Genomic DNA, 22,840 nt, shown 5'->3' with positions numbered 1-22,840 from the left:
AATAATCAGACAGAAATATGTCTGTTATCTCTGTGTCCTGGATTCATGAGATGTGAGATGAACATGAGGAGAAAAATAAAATCTACTGACAGTTACAACATTTTGATGAACATTATTGTTTCAAATGATGTTTTCAAGAAAACAAATAAATACAAACACTTTTGTCGTCCACAGTTTGTTGTATGTTTACTTTTTATTGAATGAGTCTGGACAAACGCAGCAGTTGCAAAGCTGATACAACACCTCCACCTCACTGTCACAACATTTATTACAAGCATGCAGACACATCTTTTCTAACACGTCAACCTCGTCATGAGCAAACAGCACAAACAGTAAAGAAGCAGCTTTGAAATGCTCATTCTGCTCCTCTGCTATTCTTCAGTGGGACAGTGCGACTTGTCGATGTTTTTCTCTGAAGTCTGGGAGCCCAGAGACACTTTACACGTGTAAACCTTATCCATGTTCCAGTCTGACGTCTGGATGGCCAGAGAGCTGCTGATTCGGAAAGTCCGGTCCGCTTGCTGAACAGCGGTGCTGGTGGAGATCCCGCTGCTCACTGGACTCCCACCAGACAACCAGCTCACATCTGCAAAAGGCACAGACTGACTGGACAGACAGACCAGAGTGGCTTTGTTGGACTGGAGCTCAGCACGGGACGGAGGGAAGACTGTGAGGACAGGAGGAGGGAGGCTGGAGCCTGAAAACACACCAAGGACATTCATCAAATAACTCCAAATGGAATCACTGATACAAAGCACGACAGCAGCAGATTATTTCACTGTTTTCTTCAACGATACGACAAACACAGTGAAGAAGTGAAGCATTTTAAATGAGTGAAAACATTTTGAAACCATCGCCTAAAATATGAGCACTCTTCCTGTTTCAAACAAAGTCTATCAGTTACAAACGTAGAAATATTTGGATTCATTCAGGATCATTTTTACACTGAAAAAATTCATGAAGTCACTTTCTGTGTCTCACAAATGGCACGACAGGAAATCAGTGGTCATTTAGCTGTTTTGCTGTTGTCTGTCTAATCATCCAGAGAAAAAAACAACTGTATTCATTCACATAAAAAACAACAAAAACTCCCTAAAAATTTGGAAGATTAGCAAGTAAATATTAATAAATTAAACTCAACGATTTAGTGTTGATATGACAGAATAAATTACATTTGACAGATTATTTAGCATTTGGTTTTACAATGATACAAAGGGTTTGAAAAAATAAAATCAAATAATTTTGTACATTTTGTCCAAATATTAAAATTGCTCAGCCATCAAAACACTTCATTAAAGCAGATGAAAAGAAGTCAAAGTGAAATTCACTCAACAACATGTTTGACTTTCTAAACAGTCAGCCTGATATGAATTGATGATTTTCACCGAATTTGACTCAGAAACAGAGAATCTGTCTTGTTTTGTGATCAGTTAAAAAGTACTTACTTGTCACAGTCAGCTTGGTGCCTTGTCCGAATACCACAGTGATTCAGTTTGTACACATGGCCGTACAAAAACCTCCTGACTCTCACTGATGAGGGGAGTGGAACTGAAACATCCTGTTGAGACCAACTTTCACTGTCAACATCGTTCACTTCATCAGTCTGCTTCTGTTTAACTTGCTGCAGCCAAAAGTCGTCTTCAAACCATCAAATTCAACCAAAGCAGTTGATTGCTGTGTTCACCCTGTGTTTGGTTGACATTGTTGGAGACCCACAGACCCACTGCTGTCTGTGCAAATATATTCAATATGTTCTTCTTATGACCTCATTAAAACTCAATGTGTAGAAAAGTGAAAGATGTTTTGACACATGGTGACATTTCTGATGTTTGAGGTCAATTCAACGTCAGAGAGGTCAAACTCCCTGTTAGACCTCTTATGAACAGCCTGTTGTAAAACTGCAACAAACATGAACTTATGGAGACTGATTTGATGTTTGGGAGGTGAAATGCTGCATAAAAAGTGCTGACAGCACCAATCACACAGATGGAGCTGATTCAAATCCATTGGATTTAATCTTGTTTCACAGACGGAGTCTCTGAGACCACAAACAGAAGTGATTCATCATTTCCACTGACTGATCAATACAGATATTTACCACATATATTTATCCCCAACAGTAAGAATGAAATTCTCTGTTTATCTTTGTTTATCAGTCGTTGTTTTTTTTTCTGTCTCGTGCAAATGAAAAGAATTAAATGAAAATCAGAAAACAACAAATGCTGAATCTAATTATTTTGTTAAGTTCAGTGTTGAGAGAGATTTGGAAAAAACTTTGACATGAAATTGGTCAAGATTAGATTGATGAAACTGGCTTTTAAGTTGTTATTAAAGTCTCACGTAGGGTAGTTATAGAGAGCATTAGTTCATGTGTCAGAGAGTCAAAAAGCAGAAGTTATCAGTGAGGAGGTTTTTGTCACAGTGTAAATCACTGTGATACAGCTGCATAAGCAGAGTCGTCCCATGTGTCACAGTAATAGACAGCAGAGTCTCCTGCCTCTGCCCTCTTAATGATGAACTGGTAATCTGTGTTTGATGAGGCTTTAGAGTTGAATCTGTTTGAGGAGAATCCTGTTCCAAAGCTGAGTGAACTGCCCCCATATAAAAAACTCAGAACATACTGAGGAGCTTCACCAGGAACCTGTTTATACCAATTGACAGAATTGCTGTCATATCTCTGAATGTTGCAGTTGAGAACAACCTCTTGTCCTGGAGAAACTGTGTGGACAGCAGGCGTCTGGGTCAGCACGATCACTGCATCAACATCTGTCAACACACGCAGAAAAATCCATGAGTGAAAGGTTTGTGTGTGAAAATCTGAGCTATAAAAGCAATGAGAAGAATATCTTACATGTTAGAGCAGTGATGAGAGTGCAGAGGGTCCCCAGCATGTTGTCAGTGTGTGCTGTAAACGTCCCTTACTGTCCAGCTGAGAGGTGAGCAGGGTTGGAGTGTGAGGAGAAGAGAGACTGAAGCTTATAAAGACACTGAGGAGAGGAGAAGAGGAGGAGGAGGAGGAGGAGGAGGAGGAGGAGTTTACATCACTGTTAATATTCTCGCAAATGTTCTTTTTAAGATGCTGTTTGAACAACAATAAACATCAAATAATGCCTGGAGTACAAATAGAGCTGAAATAATCATTGAATAATTAATGTAACAGGCTGCTTTATAACCACTAAGTGACAATATGCATGGACACATGTGTGTATGTAGCATGCTCACATTTGTATTTGATATATTTTTGTTAGAAAAATGTCTGTTGAAACTCTGAAATCCTTCATTTATAATTCAGGTTCTGTGGATGTTTAGTGTTTCAGGGTTATTGCACAGTGATTGTTTCTGACACCATGTGACTGATTTGACTCTTCATCAGTGATGGTCTGTGGGAAGAAACTGTTCTTGTGTCTGGTTGTTTTGGTGTACAGAGCTCTGTAGCGCCCACCAGAGGACAGAAGTGGGAACAGGTTGTGCACAAATGGTTTGTCAAATGGCAGCTGCAAGAGGTTCAATGAAAATGGAAAACAATAATACAGAGAGTGGCCATCCTTGTCTTTTGGCCCCTGCAGTGTGAAGTGTTGAGAGGTGTGATTATCGATTATCATCGATGTAGACTGAGAGTTAAAGAGATGTTTGATCCACTGAGAGAACGACTCCTCAAAACCAAGTTTCTGCATGCAAAGAAATGTCCAGTTGACTTTGTCAAAGGAATTTTCTGCATGCAGTGGTGCAATTCTGATGTTGAGTTGGATAAACTTAAGGGAGAAAAAAGCATTATTTAAGCACCACATCAACATTTTGTCTGTGTTTGTCAGTGTTTCTACAAACAAAGGAGAAAACGGTGCACGCTCGGTTTTCCCTGTCAACACGTCAACACTGCAAACTGAGTTTCTGATCATTTTCACCCTGGAAGGAGTCTTCCAAAAGCTGACCTAAAACTGTCTGCATGTGGACAAAATGAAAAATCTACATTGTTGAAAAACACCCATGTGGACTCGGCGCTCGTGTTTGTCTGTCTGGGCGTGGTCTTCCTCCTTCACTCTCCTGGCTCCTGACCCAAGGTCAAGAATGAATCTCTGTTCACCAGTCGTTGGTGTTTTTCACTGTGCTGTCTCGTGCAAATGAACACATCTGCAAAACAAAAAGCAGAAAACAAGGATGAATTTAATGATTTCTTTGTGTTCAGTGGTGAGAGAGATTAGTAAGCTAACTTTTATGTAAAATTGGTCTTTCAAGAAAAACTGATGGAGCTGGTTTTTTAGTTGTTTTTAAAGTCTCATGTAGAGTAGTTATAGAGAGCATTAGTTCATGTGTCAGAGAGTCAGAGAGCAGAAGTAGTGAGTGAGGAGGTTTTTGTCACAGTGTAAATCACTGTGATACGTCCTCTTTAGCAGAGTCGTCCCATGTGTGACAGTAATAGACAGCAGAGTCTCCTGCCTCTGCCCTCTTAATGATGAACTGGTAATCTCTGTTTGATGAGGCTTTAGAGTTGAATCTGTCTGAGGAGAATCCTGTTCCAAAGTCAAGTGAACTGTCGTCATAGTTAAAAGCCACAACATACTGAGGAGCTTCACCAGGAACCTGTTTATACCAACTGACAGAAACATCATCATATCTCTGAATGTTGCAGTTGAGAACAACCTCTTGTCCTGCAGAAACTGTGTGGACAGCAGGCGTCTGGGTCAGCACGATCACTGCATCAACATCTGTCAACAAACACAGAAAAATCCATGAGTGAAAGGTTTGTGTGTGAAAATCTGAGCTATAAAAGCAATGAGAAGAATATCTTACATGTTAGAGCAGTGATGAGAGTGCAGAGGGTCCCCAGCATGTTGTCAGTGTGTGCTGTAAACGTCCCTTACTGTCCAGCTGAGAGGTGAGCAGGGTTGGAGTGTGAGGAGAAGAGAGACTGAAGCTTATAAAGACACTGAGGAGAGGAGAAGAGGAGGAGGAGGAGGAGGAGGAGGAGGAGGAGGAGTTTCAACACTGGTTTCATTTTTTTCTGTTCTGTTCTGCTCTCGACTCCGTCACTTCTGTTTTGCCTCACTCTCAACATCCATTTCATACACAATCACCACATCTGGCCAATGATCTCTCTGCTGAAGGACCTCGAGCCAATCACTCCTCGGATGCTGTCCTTTAAATAATTCACCGTGTTTCTGTCTTTCACACCTTTGTTTGTGCAATCCAGCACCTCCCCGTCACCTCCATCTCCCTCAGGATGATCCCAGTGATTCAACTGAGAGGTTCCATCCTCCACCTGTTGGCTTTCCTCCACCAGCAGCATCTTGTAGACTCCAGGTGATTCCACCTGTCTCCAGTCTTCATGGGCTCAGGCTTCATGGTGATGCAGCACATTGATGGAGTCAAATCAGCTTCATCTGTTAACTGTTTGTTTCTGTGACAGCTGTGCAGCAGTTAGCTTCAGTGCTTGTCTCATCAAGTGGGATTCATGTAAATTATTTTCACATCTAAAGCCAGAAAAATCAGGTGAATCCATTGAGAAGATATTGGATATTAAACAGTGAGATTTTTCATCATACATGCAGGGAAAACATTGAGCTTTGGTTCGGGGCTTCACACTCACAGATGTGTCCTTTGACTGTTAAATCCACTTGTGTTCTCATCACATTAATGTTCTCTTTACTTTTGTCTCAATGTCGGCCTTAGTTGTCCTTTTCCTCATTCTGTCCTCGGCCCCTGTCTCCAGCCACGTCTCACTTCCTCCAGGCTCATGTTTTTCCATGGAAGTCACCTGACTCTCCTCACCAACCTGCTCACCTGTTCTGCATTTCCCTCATCAGCGTGTCGCTCCACTGACCAGCCCCCATTTCTCAGTCTTTGGCCAGATTGTTAATGTTGTTTCATTCCTTGCTTTCCAGCCAGAATGACCCTCAACCTGTATCCTGATACCAGAACCTGGACCTGGACCTGGACCTGGACCTCCAACCTGACCGTCTGCCTGATCCATGGACTTGTGATTCTCTTCCTAATCCCTTTGAATAAGTCTGTTCAGGCTGCTTTCCTGGTTTTGACCCTTGTCTGTCTTCTGATTCAATGAGCTTTTGCACCTCTATTTTCACAATAAATCACTGACCTCTTCCTGTCTGTCTGGACTGTCTGCATTTGGGTCCTTCCCTCATTGTCTTGTGCATCCCCTGTGAAACTTTTTCATGAATCACTGAATCTATAGACATGTTGCCAGGTGAATCAAATATTTTCATTTTGTTTTGTTTTAGCTGCACATGACAGAGATTTTCGTGTTTTTAACTTCTGGTGAGCAGATGACATTTGGACCTGTCAATGAAGACGGAAAATGTAACTTGATTACAATTTAAAACAAGTGTTTGTGTAACATCATCACGACATGTCCAGAGGATTTATATCAAGAAGGAATTTTAAGATTATGGTTGATAATTATATCTAAAATCTTGATTATTTTATAATGAATGACAAGAAAAAAATGTAAAAAAGAAACAATGAAAAATCATCAGCTGAAACAGGAGCAGTGTTTCTCTTTAAAACATCACAGATCACAGTGGCTGATGGCTTCACTATCAGCAGGTCAAAAAGCAGAAGTAATCAGTGAGGAGGTTTTTGTCACAGTGTAAATCACTGTGATACAGCTGCATCAGCAGAGTCGTCCCATGTCTCACAGTAATAGACAGCAGAGTCTCCTGCCTCTGCCCTCTTAATGATGAACTGGTAATCTGTGTTTGATGAGGCTTTTGAGTTGAATCTGTTTGAGGAGAATCCTGTTCCGAAGTCGGGTGAACTGTTCCCGTAGTCAAAGCTCAGAACATGCTGAGGAGCTTCACCAGGAACCTGTTTATACCAACTGACATAATATCCATCATATCTCTGAATGTTGCAGCTGAGAACAACCTTTTGTCCTGGAGAAACTGTGTGGACAGCAGGCGTCTGGGTCAGCACGATCACTGCATCAACATCTGTCAACAAACACAGAAAAATCCATGAGTGAAAGGTTTGTGTGTGAAAATCTGAGCTATAAAAGCAACGAGAAGAATATCTTACATGTTAGAGCAGTGATGAGAGTGCAGAGGGTCCCCAGCATGTTGTCAGTGTGTGCTGTAAACGTCCCTTACTGTCCAGCTGAGAGGTGAGCAGGGTTGGAGTGTGAGGAGAAGAGAGACTGAAGCTTATAAAGACACTGAGGAGAGGAGAAGAGGAGGAGGAGGAGGAGGAGGAGTTTCCACACTGGTTTCATTTATTTCTGTTATTTTCTGCTCTCGACTGCGTCACTTCTGTTTTGCCTCACTCTCAACATCCATTTCATACACAATCATCACATCTGGCCAATGATCTCTCTGCTGAAGGACCTTGAGCCAATCACTCCTCGGATGCTGTCCTTTAAATAATTCACTGTGTTTCTGTCTTTCACACCTTTGTTTGTGCAATCCAGCACCTCCCCGTCACCTCCATCTCCCTCAGGATGATCCCAGTGATTCAACTGAGAGGTTCCATCCTCCACCTGTTGGCTTTCCTCCACCAGCAGCAGCTTGTAGACTCCAGGTGATTCCATCTGTCTCCAGTCTTCATGGGCTCAGGCTTCATGGTGATGCAGCACATTGATGGAGTCAAATCAGCTTCATCTGTTAACTGTTTGTTTCTGTGACAGCTGTGCAGCAGTTAGCTTCAGTGCTTGTCTCATCAAGTGGGATTCATGTAAATTATTTTCACATCTAAAGCCAGAAAAATCAGGTGAATCCATTGAGAAGATATTGGATATTAAACAGTGAGATTTTTCATCATACATGCAGGGAAAACATTGAGCTTTGGTTCGGGGCTTCACACTCACAGATGTGTCCTTTGACTGTTAAATCCACTTGTGTTCTCATCACATAAATGTTCTCTTTACTTTTGTCTCAATGTCGGCCTCAGTTGTCCTTTTCCTCACTCTGTTCTCGGCCCCTGTCTCCAGCCACGTCTCACTTCCTCCAGGCTCATGTTTTTCCATGGAAGTCACCTGACTCTCCTCACCAACCTGCTCACCTGTTCTCCATTTCCCTCATCAGTGTGTCGCTCCACTGACCAGCCCCCATTTCTCAGTCTTTGGCCAGATTGTTAATGTTGTTTCATTCCTTGCTTTCCAGCCAGAATGACCCTCAACCTGTATCCTGATACCAGAACCTGGACCTGGACCTGGACCTGGACCTGGACCTCCAACCTGACCGTCTGCCTGATCCATGGACTTGTGATTCTCTTCCTAATCCCTTTGAATAAGTCTGTTCAGGCTGCTTTCCTGGTTTTGACCCTTGTCTGTCTTCTGATTCAATGAGCTTTTGCACCTCTATTTTCACAATAAATCACTGACCTCTCCCTGTCTGTCTGGACTGTCTGCATTTGGGTCCTTCCCTCATTGTCTTGAGCATCCCCTATGAAACGTTTTCATGAATCACTGAATCTTTTGACATGTTGCCAGGTGAATCAAAGATTTTCATTTTGTTTTGTTTCAGCTGCACATGACAGAGATTTTCGTGTTTTTAACTTCTGGTGAGCAGATGACATTTGGACCCGTCAATGAAGACGGAAAATGTAACTTGATTACAATTCAAAACAAGTGTTTGTGTAACATCATCATGACATGTCCAGAGGATTTATATCAAGAAGGAATTTTAAGATTATGGTTGATAATTATATTTAAAAGGTTGATTATTTTATAATGAATGAGAAGAAAAAAATGTAAAATTGTAAAAAAGAAACAACAATGAAAAATCATCAGCTGAAACAGGAGCAGTGTTTCTCTTTAAAACATCACAGATCACAGTGGCTGATGGCTTCACGATCATCAGGTCAAAAAGCAGAAGTAGTTAGTGAGGAGGTTTTTGTCACAGTGTAAATCACTGTGATACAGCTGCAGAAGCAGAGCTGTCCCATGTCTCACAGTAATAGACAGCAGAGTCTCCTGCCTCTGCCCTCTTAATGATGAACTGGTAATCTGTGTTTGATGAGGCTTTCGAGTTGAATCTGTCTGAGGAGAATCCTGTTCCAAAGCTGAGTGAACTGCTCCCGTAGTAAAATCTCAGAACATGCTGAGGAGCTTCACCAGGAACCTGTTTATACCAATTGACATAATTGCCATCATATCTCTGAATGTTGCAGTTGAGAACAACCTCTTGTCCTGGAGAAACTGTGTGGACAGCAGGCGTCTGGGTCAGCACGATCACTGCATCAACATCTGTCAACAAACACAGAAAAATCCATGAGTGAAAGGTTTGTGTGTGAAAATCTGAGCTATGAAAACAATGAGAAGAATATCTTACATGTTAGAGCAGTGATGAGAGTGCAGAGGGTCCCCAGCATGTTGTCAGTGTGTGCTGTAAACGTCCCTTACTGTCCAGCTGAGAGGTGAGCAGGGTTGGAGTGTGAGGAGAAGAGAGACTGAAGCTTATAAAGGCACTGAGGAGAGGAGAAGAGGAGGAGGAGGAGGAGGAGGAGGAGGAGTTTACATTAGTGTTAATATTCTCAGGGGTGGTGTAAATACTTTTTAAGGTGATGTTTGAGTCTAAAGACCAAAAATATATGATGGCATTATAAATGTGATGTTGTTGGATTTCAGATTGATGGTTTCTCACATTTGTTTATTACAGTATGAGCAGTAAACAGTGTTCAGTCACAATCATGTTTAAACACTCAATGAATTTGGTTATGTTGCTCTCAATGTCTATTTCTGTGTACGTACACAGAAATAGACATAAAGCTCAGAACAAAGCTGAACAAAGGTCAACATAAACATTTAACTATATGTAAATAGAACAAACAAAACGATCTTTTAAAACCACAATGTTGCTGGTCCACCAGACCCCCAGAACATTTGGTGAATAAAGAAAATATGAACACAGCAACAGGTGTGAATCCTGATGTGCAAAGAGAAAAAGAACCTTATTTATTCTGAATGACGGTGGAATGTTTTTACTGGTTCACTTCTTCAATGACTTTATTATGAATAGTATTATTATCATAAATGAATGAACGCAACATACTAATCAATATGTACTATTGTCAATTCTTGGACAAAGAAAACTAAATTATTTACATTTTTGAAAACAAATGACTGGACATGGTGAGATGTTACATTGAGCCTGTTTGTGGCTCTATTATCAGTGGACATGTGTCAGAGTCAGAAAGCAGAAGTATTTAGTGAGGAGGTTTTTGTCACAGTGTAAATCACTGTGATACAGCTGCAGAAGCAGAGGTGTCCCATGTAGCACAGTAATAGACTGCTGAGTCTCCCTCCTCCACATTGTTGATGATCAAACGATAATCTGATTGTGACTGATGAGTAGATGTGAACTTTGGAGACGAGAAACCAGAGCCATAGCCGGGGTACCACCAGCTGTGAGAAAAACTCAGTACATACTGAGGAGCTCCTCCTGGAATCTGTTTGTACCATCGAGCAGCACGGTTAGTCACAGTGCCCAGGTTACAGTCCATGGTGGCTGTCTCTCCTGTCCTCAGCGTCACAACAGGAGGCTTCTGTGTCACCACCGTCACACCACTCACACCTGGAAACAACAAGATGACATGAAGACAAGAGAAACACACAGACTGATGAATCCAACATGAGCTCAAAGCTGCAGTAAGTCAGCCTCCTTACATGTTAGAGCAGTGATGAGAGTGCAGAGGGTCCCCAGCATGTTGTCAGTGTGTGCTGAGAATGGCCTTGGAACTTGGAAAGTGAGCTTCCTGCTGACAGATTAGAGGGTTTGGAGGATGAGGAGAGGAGGTGCTGGAGGAGCAATTTAAGAAACACTGAAACTGAGAGTGACTGACAGGAGGAGGAGCTTTGCTTCAATCTGCATGCTTTGGCACATTTGTTGCTCTCTTATCTTCCGTGAAGGGAAAAGTCTTTTCTGTCTCCATTATTGTCTCTGTAGACAATGTCTCCCCCCGACCCCAAAATATGACAACATGATGATTTGGAAAAGACTTCCTGCACTTTTATTGTCATAGATTTGTTTCTTTGCTCACTTCTTAATAAAAGGGATTGAACTGAGTTCCCTCTGATTTCACAGAGAGCTGACACTTGACCTCTTCATTTACATGCAGCTATAAATAAGCAGAGGAGGCCTGCAGGTGCATCCTGCATAAAAAGTGCTGACAGCACCAATCACACAGATGGAGCTGATTCAAATCCATTGGATTTAATCTTGTTTCACAGACGGAGTCTCTGAGACCACAAACAGAAGTGATTCATCATTTCCACTGACTGATCAATACAGATGTTTACCACATATATTTATCCCAAACAGTGAGAATGAAATTCTGTGTTTATCTTTGTTTATCAGTCGTTGGTGTTTTTTCTGTCTCGTCCAAATGAAAAGAATAAAATGAAAAACAGAAAACAACAAATGCTGAATCTAATTATTTTGTTAAGTTCAGTGTTGAGAGAGATTTGGAACAAACTTTGACATGAAATTGGTCAAGATTAGATTGATGAAACTGACTTTTCAGTTGTTTTTAAAGTCTCATGTAGAGTAGTTATAGAGAGCATTAGTTCATGTGTGAGAGGGTCAGAAAGCAGAAGTACTTAGTGAGGAGGTTTTTGTCACAGTGTAAATCACTGTGATACCCTCTCTTTAGCAGAGTTGTCCCATGTTAGACAGTAATAGACAGCAGAGTCTCCTGCCTCTGCCCTCTTAATGATGAACTGGTAATCTGTGTTTGATGAGGCTTTAGAGTTGAATCTGTCTGAGGAGAATCCTGTTCCAAAGGTGGGTGAACTTTCACTATGGTGAAATCTCAGAACATACTGAGGAGCTTCACCAGGAACCTGTTTATACCAGTAGACATAAGCATTATCATCTCTCTGAATGTTGCAGTTGAGAACAACCTCTTGTCCTGGAGAAACTGTGTGGACAGCAGGCGTCTGGGTCAGCACGATCACTGCATCAACATCTGTCAACAAACACAGAAAAATCCATGAGTGAAAGGTTTGTGTGTGAAAATCTGAGCTATGAAAACAATGAGAAGAATATCTTACATGTTAGAGCAGTGATGAGAGTGCAGAGGGTCCCCAGCATGTTGTCAGTGTGTGCTGTAAACGTCCCTTACTGTCCAGCTGAGAGGTGAGCAGGGTTGGAGTGTGAGGAGAAGAGAGACTGAAGCTTATAAAGACACTGAGGAGGAGGAGAAGAGGAGGAGGAGGAAGAGGAGGAGAAGTAGTGTTAATATTCTCAGGGGTGGTACAAATGTTCTTTTTAAGGTGATGTTTGAGTCTAAAGACCAAAAAAATATGATCACATTATAAATATGATGTTGCTGGACCATCAGATTGATGGTTTCTCACAGTTGTTTATTACAGTATGAGCAGTAAACAGTGTTCAGTCACAATCATGTTTAAACACTCAATGAATTTGGTTTTCTGTTGCTCTCAATGTACGTACACAGAAATAGGCATAAAGCTCAGAACAAAGCTGAACAAAGGTTGACATAAACATTTAACTATATGTAAATAGAACAAACAAAACAATCTTTTGAAACCACAATGTTGCTGGTCCACCAGACCCCCAGAACATTTAGTGAGTAAAGAAAATATGAACACAGCACCAGATGTGAATCCTGATGCACAAAGAGAGAAAGAAAGAAAAAGACCCTTATTTATTCTGGATGAAGGTGGAATGTTTTTACTGTTTCATGCCTTCAATAAGTTTATTAATATTATGATTGTAAAAGAATGACTACAAATTATGTGCATATACATATAAATATGAACTTTCATATATTTTTGGGCAAAGAAAACCAAATTATTTACATTTTTTAAAACAAATGATTGTACACAGTGGGATGTTACATTGAGCCTGTTTGTGGCTCTATTATCAGTGGACATGTGTGAGAGAGTCAGAAAGCAGAAGTAGTTAGTGAGGAGGGTTTTGTCACAGTGTAAATCACTGTGATACGTGCTGCTTAGCAGAGTTGTCCCATGTGTGACAGTAATAGACTGCTGAGTCTCCCTCCTCCACATTGTTGATGATCAAACGATAATCTGATTGTGACTGATGAGTAGATGTGAACTTTGGAGACGAGAAACCAGAGCCATAGATGGGAGAGCTTGAGCTGTGATACATATCTAAGACAAACTGAGGAGCTCCTCCTGGAATCTGTTTGTACCACCAAGAACCACAGTCAGTCACCGTGCCCAGGTTACAGTCCATGGTGGCTGTCTCTCCTGTCCTCAGCGCCACAACAGGAGGCTTCTGTGTCACCACCGTCACACCACTCACACCTGGAAACAAGAAGATGACATGAAGTCAAGAGAAACACACAGACTGATGAATCCAACATGAGCTCAAAGCTGCAGTAAGTCAGCCTCCTTACATGTTAGAGCAGTGATGAGAGTGCAGAGGGTCCCCAGCATGTTGTCAGTGTGTGCTGAGAATGGCCTTGGAACTTGGAAAGTGAGCTTCCTGCTGACAGATTAGAGGGTTTGGAGGATGAGGAGAGGAGGTGCTGGAGGAGCAATTTAAGACAACACTGAAACTGAGAGTGACTGACAGGAGGAGGAGCTTTGCTTCAATCTGCATGCTTTGGCACATTTGTCTTATTTCACATAATCTTTTATCAGTGTAGGTGAACCCCCTGCACCAAAAAATGTTGTACAGTGTGTAATTTTATTGTAATAGTCCTGATCTTTGAGCCTACTGATTGGGATTAATGCCATGCATACACCCTTTATTTCCTTGCTTGACTAACAGTTCAAAAATTCTTCATATTGGCAGATTTTTTCACAAGTTTCAAGGAGACACTTAGCGCAGGTTTTGAACATCTGTGTTTTTCCAGTCAAGGGCAGTTTTGCAGAGAACCTCTTAATTTACATAAAGCTAAATAAAGACAGGACGCCTGCAGGTGCATCCGGCAGATGAGATAGCAGAGTTGAAAAATGAGTCCTCATTCTGGTGAAATCTAGGCTTTTTTTTTTTTTTTTTTTTTTTTTTTGTGCTTGTGTATGTGTTTCCAATAGTAGTCCTGTGCTGCTCTCTTGTGTGCATTCAACTGAATAACAACACCTTCTCTTGCATAGTTCCCCTATTTGCTGCCATCAGGTTGTGCCACATAAAGTCAAAATAATAAATGATTCATCTATTGAAAGAAATACATGCAAATAAACAGGTGAAAGACTATTTGGGCAATAGTGCATAAAAATGCAATTGCTTCTTCAATTTAAATAAACAAATAATCTCCTAAATAAATAAATAAAATGCACCATACATACATTGTACACAGCACAATGCAATGTAATAGATCATTCATTTGTGAATTTCGTGTTTAGGTCTGAGACAATGTGGTGGCAGCTCGTCATCATCTAACGCCAGGACTTTGTCTGCATTACTGCTGACAACCAGCAGAGGTAGGTATTATGCCATGTAGCATAAGCAAGCTGGCTTTGACTGAATTGGTTTAAAGATTATTTCTGTCTGAAGAATGCACACATGGTCCCGCACATCTGGGGTCTGTTCATGCGGAGTCAGTTTGAATGATCAACAAAACAGTTCGCACAAATCTACAGAACAGAAACAACATCTGAATAAAAAGTCAAGTCCCACAGAACCAACATGATTCATGCCTGCAGCAACACCTGTTTGCACTCAAACACGCACGTGTGCATCCAGTCTCCACATACTGAAAATGTGCATATGCAATAAATATTCAATTAAAATGGTCCATGCTGACTGATAACTTTATCAAACTAATACCAAACCACGCATCATTTCCATCACTCAACACACCTCTGCTGCCTGCCGTTCCTCACCTGTCCACTAGAAGCTCTGTTCGGTTTCCCAGCTTCTGCAAATCACCTCACCATTGGCTCCTTTCCCACACAGCTGTCGACCTGCATGTCTCTTCCGGTTACCTTCCCACTGCGTGTCAACGATGTGCCTAGGAATTAAAGAAAAGAAAAAAAAAATCCGTCTCTGCTAATGGGGTTATTGTGGCAGTCTGGCCACAATGGACTCAGCAGATTCTTTCACGGGCCCAAAACTCCGGAGTCTCTGAAGCCAAACATAATGTTGCCCATGCAGCCAGACTGCAGTCCGCTTGTTTGTGGCCCGGTCCTCGGTGTCTTTCGTCGCCTCCTCCCGGACACACCTGCTGGACAATTAGGATATGAGGTATGGTGATGTTCATGTGGCCTTAACTTGAGTAAATGGAAGCATTTCAGTACAAGTATTGTTTAAAACGATTACACACACACACACACACACACACGCACGTGCACGCACAAGGAGGCGCACGCGCACGATCCCCAGCAGGATTCCTCTAGAAACGGCTGCGTCAAGTGCGCCAGAGAAAGCCGGAGCTCTGCGTGGCTTTGCCTTCAAAGTAAAAGGAAAAGATTAGTCCTCTAGCCCATGCGTTTTTTATTTTGAAAGGCTTAAACGGAAATACTTTCATGCTTTCTATCACTTGACTCTGGTGCAAGATGTCGCTCATTCTTTCTGTGCCGAAGCTGAAACCCAAATGCGCATCGCTGACCGACGCATCTTTGTAAAAAAAGAAGAAAAAAAAAAAAGAAAAAGAATAGAAAAGACCCCTCTGCTCTCCCGAAAAACGGTATTTGACGTGCAGTACGAGACTAAGAGCAGCCAGAGGTTTATTCTGAAAGGAACACAAATGGGAGGTGACCAAATGTTTGTAGCGGTCATTATTTTATTGGTGTAAATAACGGATAAGCGTTTCACCGGCTGACCGAGTGGGTACAGTAAACCCGTCCAGAATAATCGTGAGACGGGATTTTGTTGTCAAACAAGTAAACTAACAGATGTGGGGAAATGTCAACATCTGTATCCAAATCTGTTCGAGCTGAAGGTGGAGCAGGATTGCCGGGGGTCTCTCTGTGAAGTGCGATGGAATAAAATGCTGCGCATTACTGCTTCGACCACAGGTTACTGAGTCTGAAACGCACCTGAGGTGGGAATTTATCCTTGACCTTTTCGTGTTTAGGCTTTTGCTGTCTTCTGCAACGAGGAGGATGGTCTTTGCCCTACATGTGATTGTCATGTCTTCGGCGTTTTTCAATCCCAGTTTTGCCTTCAGCTCCCACTTTGATACAGGTGAGTGACTTGAATGAGGCCGTTTATCCATTTGCTGCAGACCTTGTGATTTTCACGTTTCTTCAAAATCAAGCTTGTGTTTGATGCAGGGCCATGCGCGGTCTCTCGGTGCTACATTCATTGTATATGCCATTTTCTTAGTCACCAGCAGTGGCATCATTGCCATAACATCATCATCATCATCATTATCATCATCATCATCATCATGACAGTAAGCCCAAACCTCAAAAGATTTGCTCCGGTATGGATATTTCCTTTGAGTCCCTTATAGCTGGTGACAGGAGGGTTAAAAGTACAAGTCCAACACATCGAGTCCAACACATCCATTCCTGCAGCTGTGTGTGTACATGTGTGTGCTATGATCAGGGTGGCGACTGACTTCAACATTACAGAGGTGACCGGCTGACAGAGGTGTGAGGCTCAAGCGCTTGAGGTTGCGGTCTCCCATTTGGTCGCTGTGTTTAATCATCCCCTGGCTGTCGAGGGATTCTGGGATCCTTTGGCGAAGGAGAACCCAGGTGCTCCTGCAGTGCTACAGGGACCCCCAAACAGGAAGTCATGCTTGTGCTTACAGCCTGTGTGAGGGCTCGAATTAGAGCAGAATAAATAACTGTGTGCAGGAGTGTAAACAGGACTGAGAGAGCCCCTGCACAGAGCGCAGTGTGCTGAGCATACAAATGACAGTGAGCTCAGTGGCTCTCAAGTTTCAGGCCCTATCTGTCCTCCCCAAACTGCACGCTCTGTGATCTCTGATCCCTCGTTGTCCAATTATTCCGCCCTCATCTACCTTCCTGTGACTCCCCACTTCTTCTCCTGTGCATCTCCTCTCAGAATGTGGCACTAAAAGGGGCCTCCATTTAAAGCCACTTCGACTATTTATACGACCTATGCTGTCCCTGTGCATGTGGGAAGTTTGTGTGCAATGGCAACAACATTGCACAGCATTGTAGTAATTTGACTGTCAAGCAAAGCACCATAGCAAGAGAAGTGATAGAGGACATTTTCAAATCTACAGCAGATGCTTTTGATCATCACACAGAGCGTTTTGGACGCAAAACGCAGAGAGCATTTAGATTATTAAGTAAATCTCTAGATCGCTGATCACATAAGACTACTGATATGACATCATAACTGAAGGATTTGTTCATAAGTAATGCTTGACCTGTTCCAGATAATAGTCCGCTCTGCTCTAAAATATACTGCGACAACAAACAAGAGATTGGTTTCGTGTTAAGATAACCATGACAAGAGCAGTTCTTGGCATGGAGTGTGTGTGTGTGTGTGTGTGTGTGTGTGTGTGTGTGTGTGTGTAGTGGATGCTGAGCTGGCTATCCCTGGTTCTGTGCGGTGAAATATGATACAAACCTATCAGAGGAGAGCAATCTTTTAATTTGAAGCCAGATAAATGGTTCCCAGCTGAAGTATGGATAAAATGCTTGCTAACTGTGGCTCTTCAGGGGCATCGTCTAATTTAATTGTGTTCGTATTTTCTTCCTGATGCAGTTCTTAAAAATTTCCCCGCAGGAATGTGCAGTGAAACATTCATGTTTTCTTTATTCATGCTGGTGGTAGCTGAATGTATAACCTTGGTGACAGCTCTGGATGGATTCAGTACATGCACTGGGATTGGTTAGTTTCAGGTGGAGGGTGGGGCATGAGTGGGCATGCACATGTAGCTTGTATGTAGCTGGACTAGAGGATGGGGTCTGAATGGTCACCCCCCCTGTTATAATGATCTACATTCTGCATCAGAGGAGCACCTCACCAGCGATCCTGTTCCTTCCCAGTAATTGGACTGAGGATCAATGTTGTCTAGGCGATGGAGGGGGCGTGTGAGGAGGAACCAATCATTTTCATGGCCAGTGCTAAGGACAGAGAAATGCTCGAGTCCCTTAAAGGGGAGGGACACACAGCATTCAATCAGCTGTAGTTGCTGAATATGCTGTCTTTGAGGCTGAGGAGTAGATTAATGAAACACACTTACATTTTTTCAACTGTATCACCCCTAAAGCCATCCTCCATAGTTACACTTACACCCCCTGCAAGACGTAATATGTAAGAACATAGTGTGTGCTACCTCTGTACACTCACACCCACACAGGGGAGCCAGGTCAGTCGTCACTTTGCATGCTGTTATATAAGATGCCAGTAGGGACGAATGCACCATAGTAGGATTTTTGATCTCCTGACTACGTAGCCCTTGGCGAACCCTGGCTGCGGCTTGGTTTGTGTGCAGCCCTGGGAGGTGGTGGCCCAGTATGTGTGGCATTCTGCACCAGTGACAACTGCAGCTTGCACCTGGCTGACTACTGCTTCAGCACCACGGAGAGCTCTCCCATCAGGAGAGGGCGCAGATGTGTGTGTGTGCAGGGTAGCTGTTTGAAAACCTGGCTGCAACCCAGAGTTAATATGCATCACTTTCCTGTCAGGGCAAATAGGAGACAGACTGACCTGGAAGGCGGCACTGATACACCAACAAGCTGACTATACAGCACTGTGGGAGACTTGTCTTTCAGCAGTCTCCTCTGATGCCTGGGGGTGGCAGTAACAGCTAGTGTGCATGTTATGGATGGTATCTGGCGCAAATGAACACACACACACGCACGTTTTATGTCAGTCACACACAGAAGAGCATGATGCATAATGCACATTCCACATGCAGGAAAGCTTCCACGTGCCCACGCACACACATGGACGCACCACTGCAGGCTGTAATCACGGAGGTACTGATATCATAGAGGAAAGATTTTAAAAATGGTTTCTCGACGCGCTGGCGGTGCTCCTCCCACTGACTCAGCCAGCACAAGCCACTGACTGTTTGATTATTCATCTCTCCATGTGTAACACCAAGCACTTTAGTTACATAAGTCTGCCTCTGGGGAAACTAGAATAAGAATGAAGTGGATTTAAGCAGTCAAGAGGAACCATCCATGTCTCCTCTATGTGCTCTCTGTGTGATGATGTGGGGGATGTTCAGGTTTTCTTGGTGTCACACTGGTTGAAGGCTCGTGTGCTTGCAATTGCATGCTTAATTTTTTAGAGAGGGTCCCATGCAGTATTTAACCCGTCACTGAGTATCATTTCTCGGTGCATTTAAATGTTAAATCAGCCTGAGAGCCATTTACCTACACCTCACATGGTGGATAGAATTGGAGGGGTTCGGTTGTTATGAAGCGAGGTTGAGGTGAGGTGGGCTGATTTTAGGGATGTTTCATGCAGATGATGAAGTGACAGAGAGGGAAAGCACACACACACGTGTGTTCGTAACACAAAGTGTGACTGTGTGAACTCACTGCATGTGCGTCGGAGTCGGAGTACGTGCTTAACAATATCATCAGGGAAACAGAACATTATGAGAGGAATAATGAGAGCTCGGGAGGCAGCGTAACTCATACTAACTTGTTTTGCTCAGGTATGCTTGTATTCACTTCACACACACGCACAGGCATCTCCACATAAATGTACACACACACTGCCTTTGTATGCATCACGAGACTCGGCCTGAAATGTCATCTCAAGTGCATATTTCTATGTCTGCATATGGTCTGCACATGCATCTAATTTGTGTTTATCAGCCTGAGGCCTAAACACACGAGGGCCCAATCACTCCTTCCCGGTGTGTGTGTGTGTGTGCGTGTGTGCGCATGTGTGTGTGTGTGTATGTGTGTGTGTGTTTTCAGAGCTCTCTTCTGTCAGGTCTGTGTGCAAATGCTCTCGTCATAGATATTACTATATACAGGTTAAATTATTTGAGCCTTCATAGTGCCAGTGATAAAAATAATTAAGTTCTAGCATTTTCAAAGAGCCGCAGGGTGTCATTAACTTATCAAAGAAAAAAGTGCATTGATTGTATTCTTTATTTCTTTGGTCATGTCATTTACAGTAGCTTTGTAAATTGTAATCTGGCAGTTCTGTTTGCTTCTTCAACCACATGACAAGTGGTAAACATCCTCTTTCGTAAGTAAAGCATAGCAATAGTAAAATATTTACACCAGATAATTATACTAGCACTAGCATTCACTAGCAAGTACTAAAATGAGGTGTTGTTACGGCTCACTGGGATATGCAAAGGTTTTTAGATGCATTAATAAACCTATATTCTTCACTAGGGTTTTCTCTATTTCCCAGCATTACATGGTTATCCAGGAAACATGTATGAAAATGAAAATGAAACAAAAGTTGTAGATCCGGTGCGCTAAAGGTGCTATGTGTAGCATTTCTCTTGTCATTGTGATGATTAGCAGTGATGACAAAACAGTTAAAAAGATTGGTAGCACTTATCTCCTGGGATTGTTAATGCTGGTCCTCATCACAGTTTGCATTTCCTATAAACTGTGTTGCTTCCTGTTGCAAAGAGGATCCTCGAGTCCTCAGTCAAGTTCCCTCCTCTACTCGACTCAAGAGGATAAACATATTTTCATTCCATTCATTCATTCGGCTCGCTGTTTGCCAGTGTGATAAACTGTGAACAGCTTTTGTTCCGTTGAGCAGAAGAGACAGTAGCTCTGATTCTTTTTGTGCTGCGTAATAATCATCCAATTCAGCAGATTTCCTTCAAAATTTGACCCAACAGCCCACACGGCAAATTGCACAACAGAGGCCAGCAGAGGCTGCCAGTCCGCTCTGCGATCATTCGTGCTTCCTTACATTAATTATAAAGATGTTTCAAATGAATGCATTATTGATGTTAAATGCTACAGCTAGCACCTTTACTTGAGATGCCTTGGTCGTGAAGCTAGTCAAATTAGCTTAAAATGTCTGCAGATCAAAGACAGAGTTAATATTCAGACCCCTTCTCTCCAGCAGCGTGCCCTTCCCGGACTGTCAGGGGACGGACATGACAGGCCTGTAATGCTGATCCATGGTGGTCCTCCTGGGCTCTCACTCCCAGTTAATGACAGTTATCATGGCTCTCTGCAGGCCAGCGCCTCCCTCTGCCATCTGCAGCCATTCACAGAGAGCATGACTGGAGAACAGCAGAGAGGATGTAAAACGGTGGAGGATGCCGTACCCTGCCATTAATCATGTCATGCCGTTCCCTCCGCTGTCAGCCTTCCCTAAGACTGACATATTTGTGCATGTGTGTGTTTGCAGAGTGTTTCCTCATCTGCAGCTCTCTCTGTTCGGCCCTCCCTCCTCAGAGATTGATCTTCATTTGCACTGCACTTCTCTCCCATTTTTTTTTCAACCTGGCAACTGTAACTCTCCTTTCCTCAGAGCATTTCTCTCCCTCCCTCTGTCCTAACTCCCGATCCGTCCCTTCCTCATGCAGCATGTAGCAGAGGGTTGCTGCCAGACGTTTCTCTTTCTTGGGCTGTGAGGCTTCTGCCATTGGCTGTCAAAAAAAAAGAAAGAAAGAAATAGATGAGAACTAACTCCAGCCACTCTGCATCCCCAGGCGCCGAAATATATAGAACAAGTCTTAAAACAGGTGCTCAAATTACATCTTGACACCAAAGATGAGCTCACCACTAAAGCCAACAATTGATCCATAACGACTGCCCTTATGCATTTTAATTACTAATGCACAAAAGCAGTGGAGAATCAATATTTTGCTTGGCTTATATACAGGAGGGCAACTCTCTGCTGGAAGCTGGTTGTTTTTATGAGTTGCCCTGCTCTAGACAGCACCTGTCATCCAGTCAAATATCAGCGTAGCTCTGACAGTTTTCTGCATGTGTGTGTGTTCATTTATATACTGTATGCAAATCAATGAGCTGCTCCTGCCGCCTCCTGACCGACCTGTAAGCTTAACCCAAAGGTCACAGTTCTATTCTCTCTCTGTCTGTCTTGTCTGTAGTATTCCAAGCACTTCCTCACCATCACCACCTACATCACCATTGCAGTTGTGTGTGCGTGTGTGGTAGCTGAAATGATGCTTTGGTAAATTTCGTCATCAGAGGGCGTGCACTGACGCTTTGTGCAGACATCTGCTCGCCTCCAATTTGTTGTTACAAAGCTCTGAAATACGTCTGTGCGCGTGTGGAACGCATCCTCCTCGTCAACCCTAGAAAGTAGTATAAACAGCCGTGGTGTCCGCAGCTGTCCGTGTATGCATCCGTCTGAGAGTACATACAAGCCTTTGCTGTTGTTGGAAGCCGCTTGGTGCAGCCCAGGCATGGCAGACGGAGGAGCTTGTCTGCCCCTGCAGCAGCGTCCTGTATGTAAACACATCATCTCGGAGAGATTTGGGTGTCTTTCTGTCCTCCTCACGTTGACACACATTTTAGCCATCAGGAGCATCGAGGGGAGTTAATTAGCTAAATAATGGTGGCAACTTCCCCCAGTCTTTTTGCAGTATATCCCATGCTGCTTGGTCATTAGTGCCACCTGGATACATAAGTTCATCTTCACTTGAGTGTGTTGAAATATGGAGCGACTGTTGTCTTTAATGTTAGTGCTGTTGGATGAATGGAAAGGTGGGACGTCAGTCTGTGGCCAATCACCGCACGACAACTGGAGACCTTTAGCAAATGTACTAGTTTGTCCCTATTTGTGCCCAATCTACTGAATACTAATTGCAGTTGTAACTGTATCCCTTTTCCCCTCTCCTCAGCTCCCCCTCTTTCTCAGGACGATTTGATTGCAGTGGTGTGTAGTTTGGCAAAGTGCCCACCCTGCAGCACTGTCATTACTTGGTCTCTTGGTCAAAAACAAGAAGCGGGGTGTGTGTACGTGTGTGTGTGTGTGTGTGTGTGTGTGTGTGTGTGTGTGTGTGTGTGTGTCTGTGTGCATTTGTGCATGCAAAGCAACCAGACCTGCAGGACTGA

The 22,840-nt window shown here is 43.0% G+C and overlaps 2 protein-coding genes across 3 annotated transcripts in view; one reads left to right on the top strand and one right to left on the bottom strand.

Annotated features, from left to right (window-relative positions):
* Positions 1–174: 174 nt before the first annotated feature.
* On the bottom strand, positions 175–16,555 carry LOC143333727 (immunoglobulin lambda-1 light chain-like). Its single transcript, XM_076751957.1, has 6 exons — positions 15,923–16,555; positions 14,768–14,895; positions 13,336–13,424; positions 12,918–13,243; positions 1,446–1,479; positions 175–697 (listed from the first exon to the last, which is right to left on the bottom strand). Exons 3-6 carry the CDS (start codon positions 13,373–13,375, stop codon positions 372–374), a joined length of 726 nt encoding a protein of 241 aa, XP_076608072.1. The 5' UTR covers positions 13,376–13,424; positions 14,768–14,895; positions 15,923–16,555; the 3' UTR covers positions 175–371.
* The window catches only part of aatka (apoptosis-associated tyrosine kinase a), a 31,178-nt gene continuing 23,779 nt past the window's right edge, over positions 15,442–22,840 (top strand). Inside the window, exons 1-2 of one of the 2 annotated variants that reach the window (XM_076751944.1) lie at positions 15,442–15,800; positions 15,961–16,070. In XM_076751944.1, coding sequence (XP_076608059.1) covers positions 15,989–16,070 — 82 coding nt within the window. In that variant the 5' untranslated portion in view covers positions 15,442–15,800; positions 15,961–15,988. The remainder of the gene's footprint in view (positions 15,801–15,960; positions 16,071–22,840) is intronic. The other variant, XM_076751945.1, reaches the window with a different exon arrangement.

Source organism: Chaetodon auriga, chromosome 16 (genome assembly GCF_051107435.1).
Source record: "Chaetodon auriga isolate fChaAug3 chromosome 16, fChaAug3.hap1, whole genome shotgun sequence".
Taxonomy (NCBI): Eukaryota; Metazoa; Chordata; class Actinopteri; order Chaetodontiformes; family Chaetodontidae; genus Chaetodon; species Chaetodon auriga.
The sequence above is the reverse complement of the archived record's forward strand: the minus strand, read 5'-3'. Positions and strand labels throughout refer to the sequence as shown.

Excerpts from the sequence above, each read along its gene's own strand:
- LOC143333727 (XM_076751957.1), bottom strand. The coding sequence starts at position 13,375 with ATGCTGGGGACCCTCTGCACTCTCATCACTGCTCTAACAT. Across the intron at positions 13,244-13,335 it reads TCTCATCACTGCTCTAACAT|GTGTGAGTGGTGTGACGGTG; the intron begins GTAAGGAGGCTG and ends TCTTGTTTCCAG. Across the intron at positions 1,480-12,917 it reads ACAACTCTGCTAAGCAGCAC|GTATTCGGACAAGGCACCAA; the intron begins GTATCACAGTGA and ends TGAATCACTGTG.